The sequence below is a fragment of the Rhea pennata genome, chromosome 12 (genome assembly GCF_028389875.1).
Source record: "Rhea pennata isolate bPtePen1 chromosome 12, bPtePen1.pri, whole genome shotgun sequence".
NCBI lineage: Eukaryota > Metazoa > Chordata > Aves > Rheiformes > Rheidae > Rhea > Rhea pennata.
The window spans coordinates 11,914,692-11,936,579 of NC_084674.1; the positions used below are offsets into that span (position 1 = coordinate 11,914,692).

The following is a 21,888-nucleotide window of genomic DNA, read 5'->3' on the forward strand; positions in this document are numbered from 1 at the left end:
GCAAGTTAAGCGTATGTGCATATATTTTGGTTTCTCAGTGTTAACTTAATAGATATGTGGAATGCAGGTTCCACATGTCTATTTTCTGATTTTGAAAAACAAGATGGAGTGAATGCACTACATGCTGCCGGATTCTGACTGGCAATTCATGACCTTTTATTCTCATGTTCAGAGAGGAAGAATATTTTAAAGTTATATACACAGAATAGGTAAGCCTCTGTTTTTGGATAAGTTTGCTCTTTTACTGCTTTCTATTTAATTTTGCTTATTATTGTAAAATTCTGTTGTTTGTTTTGTTTTTACTGTTACACATAGATTTCTCTTGTGTGCATTCCTGTTCATTTGATCTTAATTGAAATTTGCACATCCATCCTGATGAAAGGCAGGCAGCCCTTTTTATATCCACCTAGTTAACTTCCAAAGAGCAATTCTTTGGGTTCAATCTGTGGAACGAAACTTTTGGAGCAGAGACAAGGGGGGAAATGTTACAGATCTTGCCCTCTCAGTGCTGAAACTCACAGCAACAGAAAGATTACGTTGGTAACCAGTATGTGCTAGGGAGGAACAAAATTAAAGTGCCTGAGCAGAGGCTGTTTAGTAGTTGGCTGGTGAGCAGTCTAAAGGACCAGATCAATGTGTGCGCCCCACGCAGCTCAGCTCACATGGCTGTTCAGTATGACAGCTGTGTATTCTTCTGTTACAGCTATCCACCCTGTCCTCTGACAACTGGGATTTTTACAGCAGTTCAGACATCTCCAGGAAATGGAACCAATGATCCCTGCAGGATCAGATTCTTCAGTGATGGAGCACCCTAATACATGATCATTTAATTACTATGTCTCACAAACACTTATTGAACTGTTACTCAGATGAACCTTAATTCTTAAACTTAAAATATGTTGAAATCACAGGGCTGAGTTGCTTCATGGTGCTTTCCCTCCACAAGGATGGATGATACTGAAGTGAGATCCCAGGGGTTGATATGTTCATACAGATGTTTAGTGGCCCAGCTGTCACTCACAACAGAGGGTGCTGAGCCCCTGCCTTACGAGGGCAAAGGCTGGTGGATCTAGAATCACCAGCCCAGCCTCTCTTCTTTGCACGATCCCCAGGAATATGTCTCACTGGGGACTGGTCCCAAGACACGTTCCCAAAGACTTTTAACTTCTGGTGACATGAAGAAAAGTTCCGAGTAATCAAACACCATTAGAATCAGACCGTTATTGCCTACTTGAAAGAGTGGAGTCCAGGCTCAAATTTTCAGGAGACTTACCAAGAGATTTCAACTGTTACAGTACAAGTATTTCCCTCTGTAATCCACCAGGTTGCATGGCAGGAAAGGCAGCAATAGGAAAGGATGAATTACTGGTAGCATTACTTAGCACCAGTATGGAGCTTCCCAGTCTATAGTCAGAGTACTGTTTTGCCTGCAGCAGAGCCAGGGCAGAGGATTACTGCTTTCAGCAAATTCACTTCTCCAAAACTCACTAGTGCCAGAGGTAGATTCCCATAAGTAAAAGTGGAAGAACATGGATCATTTTCACAGAAAACAGGCAGCAAAACTAGAGACTAATCCTAAACTGGTTATAAAAAGCAGGGATTATTGACTTAAAAGATGATTTTTATAATTATTAAAGATGTCCCTGACTCATTTGGCTTGACATTAGGCCTGAGCCTAACCCTTAAGGAATTAGCGCTATAAACATTTTGTTCTTACCAGGAGTGAGAATGGGACATGTACATCCCCTGTTGGTCCAGGATTCTGGGTAAATGCTTCTGTTGCTCCGAGCAATTTTTACTTTGCCTGATTTCAAGACCTTCTTCACTTTCACAACAACTTCTGCATGGGTCCCTTTGTCATGCGCTGATAGGATTCTTGCTTTTATCACTGCCAGAAAACACATATAGAGACCAACAATGAATTTCTAAGTGAGCTTTATTTTAATTTATGATGCTAAAACATAGAATTTGAGAACCTTGTGAATTTAGAACCTTGGGAGAAGACATGAAAAATTACTGCAGTTGTACAGAAACAGAACTGGAATGCTCATCCACTTTCAGTCATGGTTCCTCTTAAATAAATTTAGGGAAGAAAAACTGGATTTTTCTATTGACATAGTTAACTAATCCTTTCACCACACTATTTATCAATCAACTTTCTTAATGGGTTGTGGTGAAACACTTGGAAATCATAGGAAAACACTTGTGTATGCATATGAAGATTATAAAAAACAGACCAGCAGCTAGCAGTCAAATTTTCAGTGCACTGATTCTAGGCCTTATATTTGGTGGTGTGAAAACTTTTACTGAATTTGTGTAGCTTTAAGACTGTTTTTTTTTACAGACAAACAAACAAACAAAAAAACCTTCCTTCCTGCAGGAAGGGGCTGTCAGGAAGGAAGTTAGGAAGCTTCCTATCAGACTGCAGGCATGTCACGCGGCTAAAAACTCCATGACTGCACAAGAAACCGGAGGAAACTCATGGCCTAACATCTGGCTGCCATGATAAATATCTGTTCTTTCAGTTTAATAGGATCCCATAATTTTTTGGCAGGATAGTCTCACCCACAGATTGGCCCCACAAACAGGCTTTGTTGTGTCATGGCACAAGCACATCAGACCTTTGGAGCCTGCAGTTTTCCTTTCTTGCTTCATGTGATGTCATGAACCAGTTGTTTACACTGGACAATATTAAATGCATTCGTGGTAAACAAGCATGGCCATTTGTACCTGCATAATGACTATAAAAGCAGCGGCAGTCTGGACGCAAGGCTTTTGTCATTTATTCTCAGCCTATAGGCAAACCATTCTACTGGGTTACAATTCTAGCACTCCTGCTGCGAAGAAAAAATTAACTAAATGGAAAAGGGACACCAAGGTGTCTGGTATGAAAAAGGCTATTCACTAATCAGTTCTGATCACAAGCAGGCCATATTGCTAGTCAAAAAAGCCAGAAGAAATCCTACTTCTTATTTCATGACTTAGCCAGTCCTGGCCTTTTTTTTACAACTCTCAGCTAGTATCTTGCGCTAGTATCTGAAATTACCATACCTTGAGGGCATGTGACCCACTTACCATAAGCATATTTCATTTGGCAGAAATCAGCAACACTTCCAAGCACCCTCTCTTTGCACACACACTTTTCTAGCAGGGAAACCCCAGAACACAATGGGTTGGAGAACAGCCAGGACATGAAAGAGGAAAGGAAAGCAAATTATATTCAGTTAAAAAGTTGTATTTATGTAACTTCCATAATCTACATAGACAGAAAGAGTAGGTTTGAGAGTGAGCTCAGTTATTTGAAAATCTGTTTCATGTTAGAGGATACAAAAATGGTTCTGAAATCTGATCGGTATTATCTGGGAAAACGCACAACTCATGGGGTCTATTATATAGTTAATAAGCTGATACTAATAAAGAGATTTGTCAGAATCAGATCCAGGTGTCAATCATCTAAGTAATACCCTTGTTCCATTTCATAAGCTAAAAAGTGCTGTTCCTTGCCAGTATTAAGGTAATCTCTCTCTAAGAAAGTCAAGGTATGCAATAGGTGGCACAATTACCCCAAGGCCTTACAAAATCATTGATGCCAGAAAATGCCATCCTTCATAGGGCATGCAAAACTGAGAATATTTTAAATATTGAAGGCTTCACCTCATTCTATAAGCCTAATTTCTTTATGACTTTAGCTGGATACAGTAAACCTCTTTACTTCCATTCCTGAGCTATTGTGCAATTACGAATACCTTATTCTTAAGATCACTTGCATTCCACTCCAGAGGTGGCTGTATTTCAATGACGACTGATACGGTCTTTCTACAAATAGCATTTGAAGCTCTGAACAGCAACTGAATGCTTAGGAAAGAGCAGTGTAAATCCACAAGTATTATGACCATACATTTTGGGAATATGAAAAATTGTTCACACCAATCTTATTTATGACTCACTGATTTCCAGAAAAAGTTGCATAGGACAGCCTGATTTAGGAAATAACAATGTAGGCGTAATGATAACCAATGTTCAAATTAGCAGATGTTGCCAGCAGATGGAGGATAGACTAGAGCTAGAGAAAAGTAGAGGAATTTAAGTCAGGGTAGAAAAAGGAATAGCTGGCACTGAGAGAAGTTACCAAATATTTCCAGACTCTGAGTTGTACCTGGGTGTCTCAGTGCAGAAAATCCCTGTTCATGGCCATTCCATTTCCACTCATCTTCACTCTCATTTGTTGGCATTTGCGCAAGGTCAGGAATTCGTCCTCCAATGGGAATATTAAAGAATGGCTCATTATCATAGCTGTAGGGTAGACAAAAAAAGAGAAGACTCAGGACATGAGAGTGGTAGGAAGGACACGTTTGTGGCATGTAGGATTTGCATTTAGTACCAAAAATAGAGCTTTTTCTCTTTGGGTTGGGAAAACTTCATGCCATACAGAGAAATCATGAACACTTTACATTTTATTAAATTACTGTGTAACTACTGTGTAAAAATTTCTGTTTTATGTTATTTACTAAATCAAGCAACTCAAAGTTAGCAATCACCTGCTGATGTCAGTAGGAGCTGAGAACGTATTCAGGGCCAGCAAAACTAGTAGCCACTCAGCAAATTGCAGGATTTCTGTACTGAGATTAATGCATGTTTGGGGTGCAGATGCCTGCCATCTAGAAACACGAGGGAGAACTTGCAACTCATTTCATCTCAGACAAAGAGGCAAGCCTTCCAGACTCTTCTATCTATTTCCAAGGCAAAGAGATGTATTTAAAGGTGCAGTATAGACTCCTGGCAGGTTGTGGAGTTGCCTATTCTTGCTGCAAAAACTTATCATTTCAATATTGCCTTGGACAATACAATGGATTTATAAATGTGCCAGCCACCAAATGGCAACCAAGAGACATTTTATGTGACTTACAGCTACCTTTTGAAATGATTGTGGGTCTCTTGGTTCCCACTAGCATCCTACAATTACTGTTATTGCTGTCATCTTAATTAATCTTTTGTTTCATTTTACAGAATCCCATCTCAAAATTAACCCAGATGAGGGCTTCTTTACCCATTGAAACAGTTTCCAGTGTGCTGGTCGCAGTCTCTGGCACAGTCACAAGGACGACAGCCATTTTCTCCAAAGCCCCAGTAGCCCATGAGACATCTGTCGCAATTGGGACCTGCCACGCCAGGCTTGCAGTAGCAGAATCCTGTCTTGGGGTGGCATCGCCAGCTTCTGCTGAAAGTGGCATTGGCTGAACCCATTGGCTGGCAGGAGCAAGCTATGGAGATATGGTAAGAGGTGACTAAGGTTATGTGCCCAGGGGTCATCTTAAGTGACATTTTTGCAAGGTTGATAAACTCCTGGCCTCTTCCTTATTTTCAGTAGTTTCACAGCAGAACTGGTAACCATTATATTGTCAGCTACATTTGCAATATTCTTTTTGTTTGTTTCTAACTCATTTAGCACAACAAAACAAATCCAGCTGGGACATATTTATATGTAAATGCCACTTTCCCCTGCATCCTCACATTTGGTCCTCAAAAAAAGAAAATATCATTTGGAAATAATACAAAGAAAAAAAGTGTGAACAGTTTTCCCTGTCACACGGATCTGGAATATAGAGGGTTGTGCAGCAGTGGCAGGAGGCCTGCACTGTGTGTTCACTTTTCAAATAGCTTGCAGGTAAGTTTGCCAAAAGATTCATTTGCTTGGATTGGGGCCCCAAATGGTAACTGTTACCTATGTTACCTTTTCTGTGAACACAGCACAAAACTTCTGCTTTCCCTGTGGCTAGATATGGCTTGTACTTAGGGTAGTTCAAATGACCTGAAACGTTTTGGATTTCTAACTTCAAAGAGCCCACAAGTTTCCTTCAGTGTGAGTTCTAAAAAACACATCTCACTACAGAGTACTCTACATGTATAGGAGAGCTGATAAGATCTATTGTAGAAATATCTAGGCAGATTTGTTATAAAAAACAGGGAAAGAATGACTAAATATACTTTAGATGGAATTTGGGGGTGGGGGAGTCCAGCCAGGAAGAACCGGGAGATCTTTCTAAAGCTGTTGCCAATTTGACTCCAGCCTGGGCAACTCAAGGCAACTTGATAGTAAAACAAACAGTTATGGCAGCTTCTATGGGCTGCTCTGCCTTCACGGACAGTAACTTGCCTTCATAGATTGTAACCTGTCATACCATTATGCCACCAGTACATTCCCTATATGACAGCATCAGGGAGTAGAATGGAAAGTCATATATGACTGTACATGACTAAAACAGCTCCTCATCAGGGAGGAGGCTAGCTGGGATAGTCAAGCCATGTGCCGACAGCCCTGCAAAAGCAAAATACAGAAAAACATACCCACTCACTTCTGATATTCAAACAAATTTCATTAAATTGAGAACTGAGCTGAACTCAACACCTTCGTATTTTAGCTCTTTTTTGCGTTAGCAAAGCAGTATGCTCTGGCTTTTGCTGGTTGCAGAGGCTGAAGAGGAAACACCTCACTATTTTACCCATCTGGAAGAGAGGAGAAATAAAAATCTGGTGGCTGAGATCTGCTTTAACAAAGATCTACAGTCAAATGTTGGATACTCAAGGTGTTTGGATAACTTGGATCCAGGGCCAGCCTTTTGGATGCTTATCTGAACAAAACATGATCTGCAAAGCTTTTGAAGTTTGCCCATCACTGCATCTAATTAAACTACTTTTCTTCATGAGCTCACAGATAAGAGGCCAAATGAACACTGATTCCACACATCATTTTCCGAGGGGAAGGGGGTAGGTATATGACTACAATGAGTGGTCATTGTAGTGGGGACAGATTCACTTTCCTCTGCATCCTCACATTTGGTCCTCAAGAAAAGAAAGTATCATTTGGGAATAATATAAAGAAACAAAGGGTAAATAGTTTTATATAAATGGGTATTTCCCTTATGATCTGCTACTACATAGTTATTTTTTTCCACTACGCCCTGTGCTCTTCATGCCAATATTTTTAATAATATTATTACACTCTGCTGTAGACAGATCTCAGTCAGTTCTTTCCAAAGGACACTAGCACAATAGCCTAAGGACAGAAAATAAGCGTGCTGTCATGGGCAATGTACTCAACACAATGAGCTGGTTGGCAAATGGCAGCAGGCTTGCCTGTGTTTGCTACAAAGCAGTCTCAACTTTGGGAGCAAACCCAGGGATTTTGCTGTCACTTCTGGAGAGGTGGTGTAATGATGGAGCACACATTAGTGCTGACATTTTCTAAGGTAACTTCTGATTTGCTGCTGCTCAACCTGATTTTGTCCAATTTTTCAAAGGGGTGGCTACATTACCGCAAAAGAGAAGTACTTAGTTCTGTCAGCTGTTGAAGAAATGGCTGTCATGGATTTCAGGATGAGGAGGGGAAATACGTACTTCCTTTACTATGGACAGGTCTGAGCCACAAGAAGTCAGAAGTTGCCAACATCTGGGTTGGCTTGAACCCAAGTTTCTGATTTCCTTCTAATATCTCTGTAATTAGAATGTACCTGTGGAGATTTCACCTGAAGTTTCTCCTAGTTTTGCAGCTTCTGGATCTGTCTTTTTCCTCATCTTATTTCCAGTTTTCCATCAGTTAGGATCAGATAACAGCAGATAGATACATCGTTAGCCTACCTATCACCAACTGAGGTTAGACCCCAATTCAAGAAAGTGGGCCTTATCCCCCCCTATCCTCAGGGAAATGATTACAGGACAATGATTTACAGAATTAACAAAAGCTGATGAGGTGGTAAAACAAAGGACTTTTCAGGAAAGCTCATGTTACTAAAGGAATTAGGAGGCATATTCCCCAATTAGAAACTGGGGCAGCTTCAGTGGGTCAGAAAGCAAAGCTGAATCAATAAATATACAACATTTTCAGATGAGGTATACAAGTGGCTTGCAAATGCCTTAGTCTGTGCTTATTTCGCCTTTCAGCTCGGGTGTGTATATTGTCTGGCTTCCAGTGTGTTAAGGCCAAAATCCCAGTTGTGTATCTATGGTAACTTCCAAAATAAGAACTCAAATGTCACATGCTGAAGGGGCAGCTGTTGATGACTGGGTTTCACCTGTTTAACAATATCAGAAATTTGCTGATAAACCTCACAATTAAAGGAACAGAGAAATAAGTTTCCCAAAACACACCCTTCTCCGTTTCTGAATGTTTGACAACATAGCATCTTTCGCCGCTGATTTTTGCTTCTTTCCTCTTGGCAAACCCTAGTTTTCTCCCCATCCGCCTCCTGTCTAACAAAACACCAGCCAACATGACAATGGCCTTGTTTGTCAAAGGCATCATCAATTACGTTAGGGACGGTGTGCAGACAGTTCTGGCTCAGATACAGCCAGTTTATTTGGGTTCCCCCCCCTTGAAAGCAGCATAATGAAAAATTTCATCATTGTTCATTAGAAGTTGGCTATCCGTCATGGAAGTATCACAAAGCATCCTCTTGGCTTCCAACTCCTATCTTAAGTATTTTGTCAGAAGTTACTCTGAAAAAGGGAGACTAGGAATTAAAAAAATGAATTATTCAAATAGCAGTCTCCACTCAAATCCTCAGTAAATCTGTCTGCCCTCAGCACAGCTGTCTTCCCCAAGTAATTACATTAGTAATTAGAACAGCTGTAAAATATAATATTGGTTGCAACAATACATTCCCAAGTTACAGGAAAATAGTAAGTATTCCAAGTAATTGAATGGACTTTGAGGTGTCTTTCCTCAAACTTCTGTCTAATAATACTGTTTAAGATATAGCTATGAGAAGACTGGCTATTTGATGAAAAGCAGCCAAAATGAAAAAATAAGTCTTTTGAATCTGAAATACACACACACACACACATATATATATATACATCCATCTTTTGAACAATCAAGGCAATTTTTAAAGCATGTCAGGTGCAGGGATTGACCCAGGCAATGATGTCTTTTAAATGAAGGAAATAAGGCAGACAGCTGTGTGTGTGGTCAGAGCTGACTAAGACATACTCTCTGAACCAAGAGGTGATGAAGCCTGTGTGATACTACAATCAAAAGTTCACTCCCTCTACTTAGTAGTAAAAGGAGAGAAGTGGAGCTTTTCAGAGTGTGTGTACATGCATCTGGAGACATTTTAATTTTCAACTAGTGTATTTAAGAGTAGAAAAGCTTGTTTTCCTAGAGACCCCTTTTAATGGTTCTACATGCCTGCATTTTTTTAAACTAAGCAGAGAGTGAATACAAAAGATGGTGCCAGTTCAGAAGGATCCTTTAAGCCTCCATAAAAGCCACAGGAAAGAGCTAAGGATGCAGGAGCTTTTCTAACCATTGGTTAGGAAACGATTAGGCTTCTGAGTCAAAGCTCCCATACAACTCTATGTCCAAACTATTTAATCCTGTATTGTCATCCCCAATAACAAGCAGGTGTGTGCCTTGCTCTGAGGCTCTTTTCATGCCTCCCCCCTCCTTTTTTTTTTTTTTTTTTTTTTTTTTTTTTTTTTAATCTAAGCAGTGTCAAAACAAGACTCTGCACATGACCTGGCTCTCATTCATCCCCAGCTGCTAGGAAGAGGAGAACCAAAGGGATCAGAGGCAGGCTATCTCTGCAGCTGAAGAAGAATAGCAGATTCATATTTACATGTCAAATTTCAACAAATTTTTTTTCAGGAGAATGTCTTTGCAGTCTCACATTGGAGAGTCAGCAAAGGGTGGTTTTGATAGTGCCAGGGCATCCAATTGTTATACAACATTTTTTCCTAGCAGTGATTAAGAGACAATGCTGCTCATTATTATGACTAATGCTTAAAGATTCCTTCTGGGCCTGAGCAGTGTCCTATTAACTTTCTAGGAGCCTGAGGGGGCTGTCACAGCTGAACCTAGACTTTGCTCTGGATGGCAGAGCACTCTTCAAGCGTGCTTTCTCAAAGGGATTAGCACAGCATTTCATTCAGCTTTTTCATCAGATTTCCTTTTCCAGCTCAGTATCTACTGTACACACAGGTCAAGTTTTGATCTCCCATGGAGCTTTTTTCCCCTCCTTCTGTCTTCAAAATGAGAAGCCATGGACCAAGTTACTCTTGTCAAAAACATTCCTTCAGTCTGCTGATTCCAGTTTATTACTGTTCTTTTTAGCACTTGCCCAGTGGGTGGGTTTTTATTCAGCATTGTTAGTTTGGTACTGTTTGCAAGATTTTCTCAAAGAGATGATGCCTCAGAATTGGTACACTTAGATTTGCACAAACACACTGATGCAGAATCAGCAGCGCTTCAATTTGTGATTAGAAGGCTGAGGTATGAGAAAAGTATACCTGGTTGGTCTGATTGTCATATTTCACATATATTCTTAGTTCTTAAAATTAGAAAAGGTTTTTTTTACTAAATAAGCAGAGTTACTTTTAGAGTTACACAACCTGAACAATTTACTTGGACTGCCAAATTAATAGTAATGCAAGTTTTCCAACACACAGGTAGATGACCACCTCTATCTTACATTATGCATGGAGCCTTTCTGTCTAGTATCAGCTGTAGGCATGGTAGCTCTGGAGATTAAATCTCCCCTCCATCAGATCGAGCCCATTTTAATCAAAATAATTCTGCCTGTCTGTATTGGTGCTTGTTTTTACTGTCAGTGGTAATACTGACCAAAGTAGTGTAACACTCCCTGGAAGTTTTCTGCAGAGGTACAGCATAACACACACATGCACTGCATTCCTATCATTTGGGGGAAATGTGGGGAGCAGTTCTTTTTAGCATAGAGAACACTACCCTATTAAGGTAATTTGTCAGATGTCATCGTAGGACTCTTCCTCACCTTCAATAAGAAAGGGCATGGACTAACCTCCCTATTGTAGATATGTTTCTCTTAACACACTGATGTGAATGATAGGAACGTCTCTCCTTGTTCCACAAAAGCATCATGTACACATCAGTCTGCCATGAAAGCTGAGACTCTCTACAGCTGCATGCCATTTTCTTATCTCATTATCTCAATACACCAAACATTCATGTGACTACACATCTGTGAATGTTTCCACAGACTTGAGTCATGCACAGGTAGGGTCATACCTACATTGACAATAATACTGAAACCAACCTATTAGGTCAGTGTTCATCTCAACCAGCACAAGCTCTCTAGTGTAGGTCACTGATCCAAAACATCTCTTAAGTCATGGAGGAGAAATAGATACCTCTAGAGGGCAAGTCACCTCATTTCTCAGGCATCTATGTGAAGCTGTGATTAATCATTTCCTAGAAGTCCCACTCTTTCTCCACTGACTGTAGAGGAAGCCTAGAAAAGACACAACTTTCAGGTGGCTAAACTGAGGTGCAGTTACGCAGGCCTGAGTGTGCAAGTCAGAATAGAAACAACTGCATTTGGGGACCTTCTGCTGGCAGCAGTGTGTTCCCAGGTGAAAAGAACATTGCATCTGACATTGGCATGTTAGGAACAAAACTCTTGGAACAAGGTAAATGTCTGCTTATCCATCTGTATCCCCTTTGAATTGTTTTTCTTTTGCTATGCAGAGTATTGGCAAGATGCACTGAGAAGTAACCAGACCATACAAAAGAGGAGAGGTAGAATCAAGGTCTGATTTCACTCGGCAGACTGTTCTAGTTTCCACACAGATAGGCTGTATTTTTAAACACTTTTTTTATTCTCCACTGCTCTCCAGTGCTCCTTGACTTTAGTGTGTATCTAATATTACACATGATTTTGGTTACTACACCATGACTCTGCTGTCAAATACAAGAGTTCATGCACAGATTTTTAGGCACTATGAGACTGAAAACTAATCCTCTGTTACTGCAGTTTATTCTCATCACAAACATTTCCTTGTGGCAAACCTGCTTAGAGTAGGCACAGGCCTGGAGAGTGGGCCACCATGAAACACTATGGAATACAGGGCACATTAGGTGAGCTGACCCACAACTCTGTTGAGCAGTGCTGCTCTTTAATGAAAGGTTATGAAATCAGAGAAAAGGTTGTGTGCAGGCGGTCTGTGCTGGCAAATAAGATCCAATGGAAAGAGAGTACAAAAGAGCAGAAACATAGGATGTGCTGTGCATAGAAATTTTAAGCAGTATCACAGCCCATATGGTCCCAGGGAGAGGAGTGTTTGCAGCCTGAGCATTTGGCCAACTGTAACCTTGATGTAGACTGTCAAAAGGGTAGGAGAGCTTCAAAAGCACAGGCTGACAATGGACATGAATAAATATAGATGACAGAGGACAAAGTTAGGTATGCTGGCAACTGAATTCCAAGTTGAGGATAAGGAAATTTGTCCAAAAGGAGAAATGAAGTGATACATTGTTGGAAATAGCAACCTCCCAAACAGGTGCCAGACGGAATCTGAGGTGTGAAGCCTGTCAGGATACTCAGGAAATGTCTACACTAAGGCAAATTTGGACTTGTTCTGGCTGTATTCCAGACTGACTGGGTGCAAACTGCCTTGATCCAGAGGTTGTACAGCCGTGTTAGTGCCTCTATACCTCAGTTACTTCCTAGCACATTCCATTGAAGTGTTAATGAGGCAATTAATTTGGGCAGAACACCCCATAATACAGCTGTAGAATTCAGAGATGAGGCTGAGTGAGCTCTATCTACCTGTTCCCATGTGGACAGACATGGTCTCCAGCTTGCTACAGTTCCTGCAGCTATTATCATATGTATATTTATCTGCACAGATGTTGCCATATCAAATAGAATTTAACAGTAGCTTACATGTAAGCACACATAGCCTTGAGATGCAGATAAACCAGCTAAATAAGACATGCCTCAAGTGAAATGGGAGCCATGTTATTTTAAATGCAAGCCTGACAGGAATATATCTTTCCACAAAATATATTAGTTTTAGAGAACTGTAGCAATTGAAAAAATTTTAAAAATACTTAATTTCATGATCCCACAGGGGGAGAATAAAAACAAAATGAGGGAAAAGACCTTTGATCAGAAGATTGTAATCTAGAAACAAAATAGGAGGGAACAATAATAATACTCATGAGTTACTTCTACAGTAGTTGGTTCTTTTCATAGGCTTCTACCTCTCATTTGCCTTTACTGCATGTGACAGTAGTCACTTACGTTTGCAGACCTCTGCGGAAGACATGGGTTTACCTCTATCTCGGTAATACCCCGGTTTGCACCTTTGACACCGATGTCCCTCTGTGTTATGCTTGCAGTTATCGCAGACTCCACCACTGCGCTTTCCTGATGCCAGCCAAACACTCAGATCAAAGTGGCAGCTATCAGCATGGTTGTGGCAGCGACATTCTAGGAGGAAACAGGAAAATATATTTCAGATGTATGTAATAGGCACAGCAATACTATTTATATGGTATCATTTTCCTACTGTGAATCATGGAACTGTATCTGAATGTAATTTATTTCCTCTACCTTGATTTTCCTTGATGATCTTTGATTTTTGTAAAAGCTAGAAATTTCAATACAGAGTGAGTCCTAGCAGGGACTGGGAAACTTAGATAGTTGTGAACTGTATGGTATTCTGATACTGAGACCAACAAACCTGATGGTATCCTGGGCTTTATGCAAAACCCTGAAATATTAAAATGCCCAAGGAGATGTAACTGTGTGAAGACCAGATTTCTGCCATGTAAATTCTACTTTCAAGTAGTCCAAATGGATCAGCTTTAGTAAAACAAAGTGCATGCTAGAACAACTGTAAGTAACCAGCAGTTTATTCCAAATCTGCTGTAATGGCACCATTAATGTAAATTGAAGTCTGTTGTAGGGCTTTGCCTCCTTAAGTGGCAATTGTTTGTCCTGAAATCCTGGATTAGCAAACTCCCTCTCACTTACTTCTGCATTCATTTGGTGCACCTGTTTTTCCATCTCCTGGTTTCCAAGGCTGGTCATTATATAGTGGTGCACATTTCTCACAGTGGTCCCCTGCTGTGTTGTGTCTGCACACACACTTCCCATGGACCTGCCAGGGGAAAGAAAATACATTAAAATAGCTAAAAGCGTTAACATGGTGGAGTGCCTGCCAGCCTCACAGGGATGTGGGGCTCCTGCACAACTCCTTCCACAGCTGCCTGGCTCTCTTAAGAAACATACAGGGCTTGGAGCTTGAAAGTGTAGGCTTCATCTCCTCAGTCACTACTGATGGAGATTCTTCCCATCTCGTAATTCAAATGAATGTGGTAACTTCTTTTTCTCTGCCCAGATGGCTATTTCACTACTACATCAGGATGCAAACTGGAAAAGGAGACTCCAAGAGATGCTTGTGACTATAAGAAAGGCTTTACAGAATCCAGACTGCTCTAGTAACTGCTGGCAGGGGTATCACAGTACAGCACCAGGCAGCATCTAATGCACAGGAAGATAAGAGGTTTTGAACTTCTGTACAGAAATAGTATGGTATAGTCAAAGTATCAAGTCCTGTCCATTCAAATTTGCAATGCTCATGTGTAAAGTAACTGGAGAACCTAGCATTCTCCAGTAGGCTGGGAATGTCTGTTCTTTCTTGGCCATATCTGGGCTATGTGGGGAAGTTGGTGGCTCCAACCTTTGCTTCTTCCCTGTAACTGTCCATTGCCAAAGGCTGTCATGTCCTCAGATCTGTCAGCTGAGCCAGATCAATAAAGGCCGGGCTATTTAAACTGTATAAGCTAACACAGCTTATTTTGACTGACAAGTTCAGGGCAAGAGCACACAAAAAGCCTGAGCAGATAGTCACCTCCAAAGGCAGTGACAAATACAGATTCTTGACTAGCACAATTGCAACCATAGGAGAAGACAGTCTAACAGAAGATGTTTGACTGTCTTATTTGACATTAACAGTGATCTGGAAGAGAGAGTAAATACAGGGTCATAAATTCATCATGGATTAGTTAATTATAATTTGCTAAAAGAGCAAGTAATCCAGGTCTCCTAGCATAATTAAAAATGTCAAAAATAACTATTAAACCTGGAAAAATAACTTGTATACCTTCAGAAAAACAATCTGAACCATGCCTGTTCTGTGAAAGGAAGGAGCTGAGAAAGCACAGATGTTTGAAGAGACCTAGGTACAATAGGCGCCTACTGACTTGCTTATGAATATGCAATGAATAGATAGGCAGAAGATGGCCAATGAAATCTTGGGCTATGTAAAAGCACTGTGATACAAAGCGGAAAGGAAATAGTTACTTATTTCTTGCAAACAACTACATGCAAGACTGTTCCGTTCTGAACATCTTGTTATGTGATAAGTGAGAAATTGGAAGATGTTCAACAAAAAGCAGTAAAAAGTTGGCACAGCTGACAGATGGGGCTAAACCAGAAGAACTGAGTATATACGTCCAACTAAACTAGGAAATGGTAAACATTCACAAAATATTTGAGTGGGAAAACAAAGAAAGAGCTGCAAAAAGTTCAACCAAAGCTGTCTGAATAGTGTGATTTTTCCCTGTGACTATCTTGAAGATCCTGAAAATTCACTTGAAAAGATACTTGCTTCCTCTGTGCTTACCTGCCCTCACTGAGACCATAATAAATTAATCTTACCCATGGAAATGTTCTAATGTATGTCAGTTTTGGAATCTATCATTCACACCAGCAACCTTGGAAACAGAGCTAGTCCAGCCTTGAAATGGAAAGGTACTCTTGAAATTGGTTCTCTTCTCACATCATTTCACGCATCAGAAAGATAACAGCTTTGTCTACTCTAAACTCTGAGACACAAGATTCTGAAATATATAGCTACATCCAAGAAGTGTTATACTAGAGTTTTTTTCCTAGTTAAGAAAAGGGATTCTCATATTTGTTTGCAGTGTCTCACAGAGAAAGGAGAGTCCCATGAGATATTCTTTGAAGAAACATCCAGCATAGGGAGTTGGAGAAGAAAGGTGGGGCCATAGATGACAATCTTGTTCTACACTCATTACAGGAGAAGCTGCCAATTAATGGCATGCATTTCATGCTGAGACACTTGTACTAGAGCAGGCAATCCAAAGTAGTCAAGGGCTAAAGACTTCCCCTCCCTTGATGCCCTGTTCAGGACACTAAGCTCTGTAACCACTGTCACAGCCCTGGCCCATTGCATGCTATACAAAAAGCAGAGGCTGAGATTTCATTTTGACTAGAGTGTGAATTGAATCTAATCCTTTAATCTCATCACTAATGTGAGTTATGTTTCTCTATAGTCTTTCCTGAAAGTCAGACTTTCCCTTTGCAGTTCTGTCCTCTCCCCCCATATTGCATTGCAGGTAAGCTGGGATCAAGAGAGAAACATTAAAAAGAGCAATTGCCTGAATGTTCTCCCCTGCCCCCAAACCCATTTCCCTGCAGCAATTTGCTCTCCAGTCCCCTGGTTTCTAATCCTCCCAGACCAGATATTTCATGTAGCTAGCAAAGGGAATAGGCTGCAGCTGATGCCATTGCCCCTCTATGGCCAGCTGGCAGATTTGCTGCTGCACAGAGCAGTTGGCTGCCTCCTCACGGAAGACTGAACAGAGGCTTCAGGGTATGCATTTCTCTGTCAGAGCTGAGCACCAGTAAACCTCAGGAGGATACAGCATGCAGCACACTACGTGATGCCTCTCCAGCTCTGTGTGCAACTCGGTTGTCCGCGTTCAAAGCGCTAAACTGGATGACAAATTACAGAAACAAAGGAAAATATTAATATCTTGAGGGTGTTGAGCTTCTTCCCATTTAGTCTTGGCTTTTAAGACTTACAAGTTTCTCCTGTATAAACACAGTGAGTGACCTAAAAGCAGCAAGTCCTTTGCAGAAGCCATAGAAGAAAGGGAGAATGACCAAGAGTAGAGAAAAAATAAAATGAGGTAAAAATCCAGAACTGCAGATCTTAATGTCCCTAGACTTCAGATAGTATCTGTATTTTACAGTTCATCCCAGAATGGACAAGAATAAAAATGTTGGTCTCAGTCATTTTTTGAGGAAAGTGTGTATTCCAGTGCAAGATTGGCCGCTTTTAAAACTCATTCAAACTATACATTTACTATGTACAAAAAAAGGAATGTTGAAGTTGTACAGTGAAAGCCTTCTAAAGCTGAAAAATGGCAGAATTAAGCCATACAATCTTTCTTTAGCCTTGAGTGACTGATCAAATATTCATTATTCCACAGCACAGATGGTGTGAACACTCATGAGTAATTATTCAGAGAGTAAATAGGAAAATTCAGTGAGGAAGGAAGAATCAAGTTGTTCTTTGGTGGTAAGTAGATGCATAAATTTAGCTGTTGCCCACTGGTTTGTTTTGTTACAAGTTGTAGTTTGCAAAGACTATGAAGGGATCACATGTTGAGTAGGGCAAAGGTATAAAGGAAATTTCCTGCCAATGATTCCTGCTATTGAACAAATTACCACCAAATCTATATGTAAAAAGATGACTGGCTTGGACAACTGACTTGAAAAGCCAAACAACCAGCAAACAGGAGAGCTATTGAACCGGCAGAAGTAAACATGGGAGTTGGCATGGAATTTTATAGGGAGCATTGGAAGGTCTGAGGAATACCCTTTTCCTGTACAGGTAAAGACAAGGAAAAGAAAGTACAAATCGATTTTGGGGGGCAATGGTGGAAGATAATGGAAGAGAAAGCCAATCTACAATGTGTATTATCTATGGCAAGTTAATTCACGGAAGCCGTTAATTCATGGAGAATTGTCTCACATCATTCATAGGAAAAAACAGATGAAAAGAGCACAATATGAAGTGACAGTGAGGTACAGAGCAGCTTGGAGAGGAGGAGAAGAGAGAAGAGGCAGATAGACACCCCAGGTGAAGTACAGATAAGAAAGGTCAGTCACGGACATAAGTGGCCATAGCAGAAAGATCATTTAGCAGCAGAGAAATTGAGCTGTGGGAAGAGGCCTGTTGCACAGAAGCAGAAAGTGAAATAAGGATACAAGAGGAGGGAGTAAATAACGAGAAAAGAACAATTTGTTCTGTTAGAAAGGAAGAGATAGGGAAGGCAGCCAGGGATTGGAGTCCAGGAAGGAACAAGAATGATATATAGGAAGTTGTAAGATAAAATAGGAAATAAGATAGCTGCTTAGGGAAGAGAAGAAGGTGAGAATTAAAGAAAGCCACAACACCAATAACAGGAGAACAGATGTGTCTGAGTTATTCTTTCTAAAATAAGTGAACAAACTTCTCAAAAGTGGGTCCCCAAAACAGAAGTTTCTGCTCTTTGCCAAATGCAAGATGCACTGGATTACACTGAAACAGATTAGAGATGATCAAGCCAAGGCAGAGAAGATAGTCAAAGAAATGCAGATTCAGAAATGAACCACCCTTTTTTTCTACACTGTAGAAAGCAGGGTAGAAGTACAAGTAGATAATGATGATTAAGGTTATTACTGTCCAGGAACAGCAAGCGCTAGCTGCTCCCTAAGGAATGGGGAGCTAGGAACCAAGAGACATCCCAGTACAGGCTATGTCCTCACTGATGGGGCATCATCTCATAGGACCTGAGCAGGGAGCCAGTAACAAGGTCCACAAACAGTCCCAGACACTGCCAGGGAATGGATCAGGGCAAAATCTGGACTCCATTGAGGGATCCCAGTCAAAAGCAGCAGGAGACACTCCTGGAGGCAAGGTTACAAAATTGATCCAAAGTTCATCAGGAGACTTGAACAGAACTACAAACAAGATACAACATATATCTGAGGAGCAATATATATCAGGAGAGAAGCTACCCACAGCATGTAGCCAAGGTCTATCCAGGAGGCAGGACCAGAAACAGGACTACAGACAGGCACACCTACCCCACAGTTCAAAAGACACTAAAGCCTCAGGGCAGAGCTTAAATAGGGCCCAGACCTATGGGCAGAGAGTGTGGGTGTAAGTCCCAGGTGAGGCTGGTCAGGATCATTAAATACCTATTAGTGCCCTCAGGGCCCCAATAAAGGTTTCTTGATTAGCACTGGGTTGATCTCATTGGAAGGTTTAGGATATCTGACTGCTGGGAGGTATTTAAGGAAACAAATGATTTAGCTCTCTGGGCTTGAAGCTAGCATACCACGTGGGGGGAACGAACGAACGAACGAACGAACGAACGAACTGGAGAGTAAGATGTGAGGCAGAGGCTTACATCAGATTCCCTTAAAAAACCTAACTAGTTTTCAGCTGAAGCCTGACTGGTTTATGATAGGAGTTTGTATAAAGCAGTTACTGAGACAGCAGGGAAAAGATTGAGTGGAAAAAGATTTTGGTTTTTGGTTTCTCTAATATTTCACTTTATCCTGATTGTTCAGTATGTGTCACTCTGCCTCATTCAATGTATGCTATTCCTTAGATACAAAAGTGTATAGGCCTGCGTGAACTTTTCCATAGTGCCTGCTGCTGTAGTACTTGAGTACTTCAGAAATATTAAGGAATTTATTTTCATGACACCTCCCTTCATCTGCTTCTCCTCATTGCTCTGCTAACTTTAGATGTCTCTAAGGATCATTCCCATTTGTTGTAACATGATTGCATTGAGAGCTCAGCTGCTTTGACAAATTTGTCTGAAACCAGATGATACCTTCCAAAGTTATTACAGGGGGCCTATGGATCAGAAAAATAGATGCATTGGCAGACAGGCAGACTGTGTCATCATATAAACATCCTAATTTCATAAAGCCAGTTTTAAGTATGTTCTGTGTATATAATCTGCAATAGTTTATGTTCTTGCAGTCCTGCTTTCAGAATGCCTTCAGCCAGGGTTACTTGTGTCGTTGCTGATGCATGCTATGAGCACAATGAAAAGAGTTACTCCAAATACTAATGTTGTGTCTCCATCAGACTTTCATTTTTCTGATTAACTTTTGCAGAGGTTAAAAGTTTACAGGCTGATATACTAGCAGTCTGAGGATATTATTAGTCTAGGAAAGGAACACAAATATATGCTACATATTTTATACTATATTCTCAATCTCCATCATACTGAATTTAAAGCTCTGCTTCTGGGCTTTGGTATGGCAGCTATATTCTCAGATTGTGGTTTCATGATCCAAAGTTGATTTAAGACATTTCTGCTTTCCTTATCATTTTTTTCCTGTGCTACCACCTTCTATATCGTGTATTAAGTCATGTGTAAACTGGGCTGTGAAACTTAACTATGTTAAAAAAAAATCACTCTGCTTTTTTTTTTTTTTTTTTTTTTTTTCTTGGCATCAATATTTTTAATCTGGATCAGTTTCCTGATCCGGTTCCCTGTGCCTCACAGCACAGTTGTGCTAGTCCAGGGAGCAGTGCAACAATCTGGTATTGCTACCAAAGACTTTGATTTGGGCATCTATCACCTGAACAGTTTTGAAGTAGGACACAGAGCTTCTCGATTTTAATGCCAGGATGATTGGCAGCAATCGTTCAGCTCAGTCTGCTCCACCAAGTCATTAATGTCACCCAGCCTTTAAATGATGCTCGATAACTTCTAGTTGATTTGTAGCAAATAGTTTAGAAGCATATCCTGGTTTTACACTATACTTCCAAGAAACTACATGATTATTATTCACCTTTGCACAAAGTTGTTTCACCTGAATTCTGATTAGCAGTTGAGAGAGCAAGTGGATATTTTCTATCTCTATATCCTGCAAGTTTTTGATTTTTAAAAGTCTTTTCAGTTTCATGTAATGGCTCAAGCCTCTTGCTTTCTCTACCCATTTCATTTCTTTTACCTTTTGTCCTGTTAGTAAATGTTGTTGTTTTTACTCCTTTTCCTGGGCTACTCTCAGTCTGTTTTGGGTTTTTTTTTCCTACTGAATGGAGGTTAAATTTGGAAGCCTTCCAGAACAGAGCAACTGTTGCTGATTCAGAGAAAATGTTTGTCTTTGGGCTCTGTATTCACTTTGTAATGTCGCCAGAGCAATTTTGGATACAGCAGTTTGCCATGACCTCAGAAGCTAGTCCCTTACCTGCTTGAAGTAAAAGGACTCTTTCTGGATCATTTTGAGTGGTTATATACAAAATAGTCACTTCTATTTTGCCTTTATGTGCCTTGATGCTCAAACTGCACTCCGTCTTCTCTCCAAATGGAGAGGTATATCCATGTATGGGATTTATAATAAAAGCTTCAAAACTAGATTCTGGGAAGACCTCATATGATTTTTGGAGGCCAAATAAAAATTTACTTAAGCTTTTTCAAATTCAGAAAGACCTAAGGGAGTGGGTATTTTGGGAGTAAGTCCTAGATTTTTACAGTTTCTGCTGTGAATAGGTTGATGATTCAAATTCCTGCTCTGGTCAGGAATGAAGAAAGTGATTATTTTCCTATGTCATTTGTTGATTTCTGGGAAATGATCTAATAAGTTCATACACATATGTGTGTTTTCCGAGAGAACTGAATTTCTGGCTCATACTTAGTCACTTGGGTAAATTAAGTCTGAGAGAAGCTGGCAAGGATAATAATATAGCTGGGAAGTTTGTGGCAAGCCCAGCTGCACCATACAGATTTTCTTCTCCACAGCAGTGAGTGAATGAGCTGCCACTATTTCCAAATTCACCAAACAGGTAATGTTGAAGACTAAATCAGTGACGGTGTTTAGCTGAATATTCAGACTGGCATCACTAAGCCCCTTTCCGAACAATAATAAAGTAAAAGCATAAAGGGAGGTAAAAAGGTAGAGGAAGAGGTATAAATTTTATGCTTTATATGAAGGAATATAACAGACTAACCTAGATGTAGGACAGTTTCAAGACACAACTCCATCATCTGCCTGAATTCCCTGCTGTAGGTCTTCACACACATGCCTGACTCTGCCTTAGCCCACATTTCAATTTGCTTTCTTATTGTTTTCTTTCTCAGTGTTAGCTTGATTTTCATTCATTTTTGGGCTAAGCTGTCTTGTCATTTTTATTGACATTGCCAGCAATTCCATTATCAATCTGTAGCAAATCACATATAAATAACAGTTGTCATGCTGATACACAGCCCCAGAGTTACAGCCGCTCATCACATTGTGCTGACTG

At 40.4% G+C, this 21,888-nt stretch overlaps 1 protein-coding gene across 2 annotated transcripts in view; it reads right to left on the reverse strand.

Moving 5' to 3' along the window:
- LOC134145820 (netrin-4-like) overlaps positions 1–21,888 on the reverse strand; it is a 57,246-nt gene that overhangs the window by 5,400 nt on the left and 29,958 nt on the right. The window contains exons 4-9 of one of the 2 annotated variants that reach the window (XM_062585743.1): positions 13,794–13,920; positions 13,092–13,247; positions 5,048–5,261; positions 4,157–4,293; positions 3,076–3,144; positions 1,718–1,888 (exon numbers count right to left, since the gene is read on the reverse strand). In XM_062585743.1, coding sequence (XP_062441727.1) covers positions 1,718–1,888; positions 3,076–3,144; positions 4,157–4,293; positions 5,048–5,261; positions 13,092–13,247; positions 13,794–13,920 — 874 coding nt within the window. Of the gene's footprint in view, positions 1–1,717; positions 1,889–3,075; positions 3,145–4,156; positions 4,294–5,047; positions 5,262–13,058; positions 13,248–13,793; positions 13,921–21,888 lie in introns of both variants that reach the window. The other variant, XM_062585742.1, reaches the window with a different exon arrangement.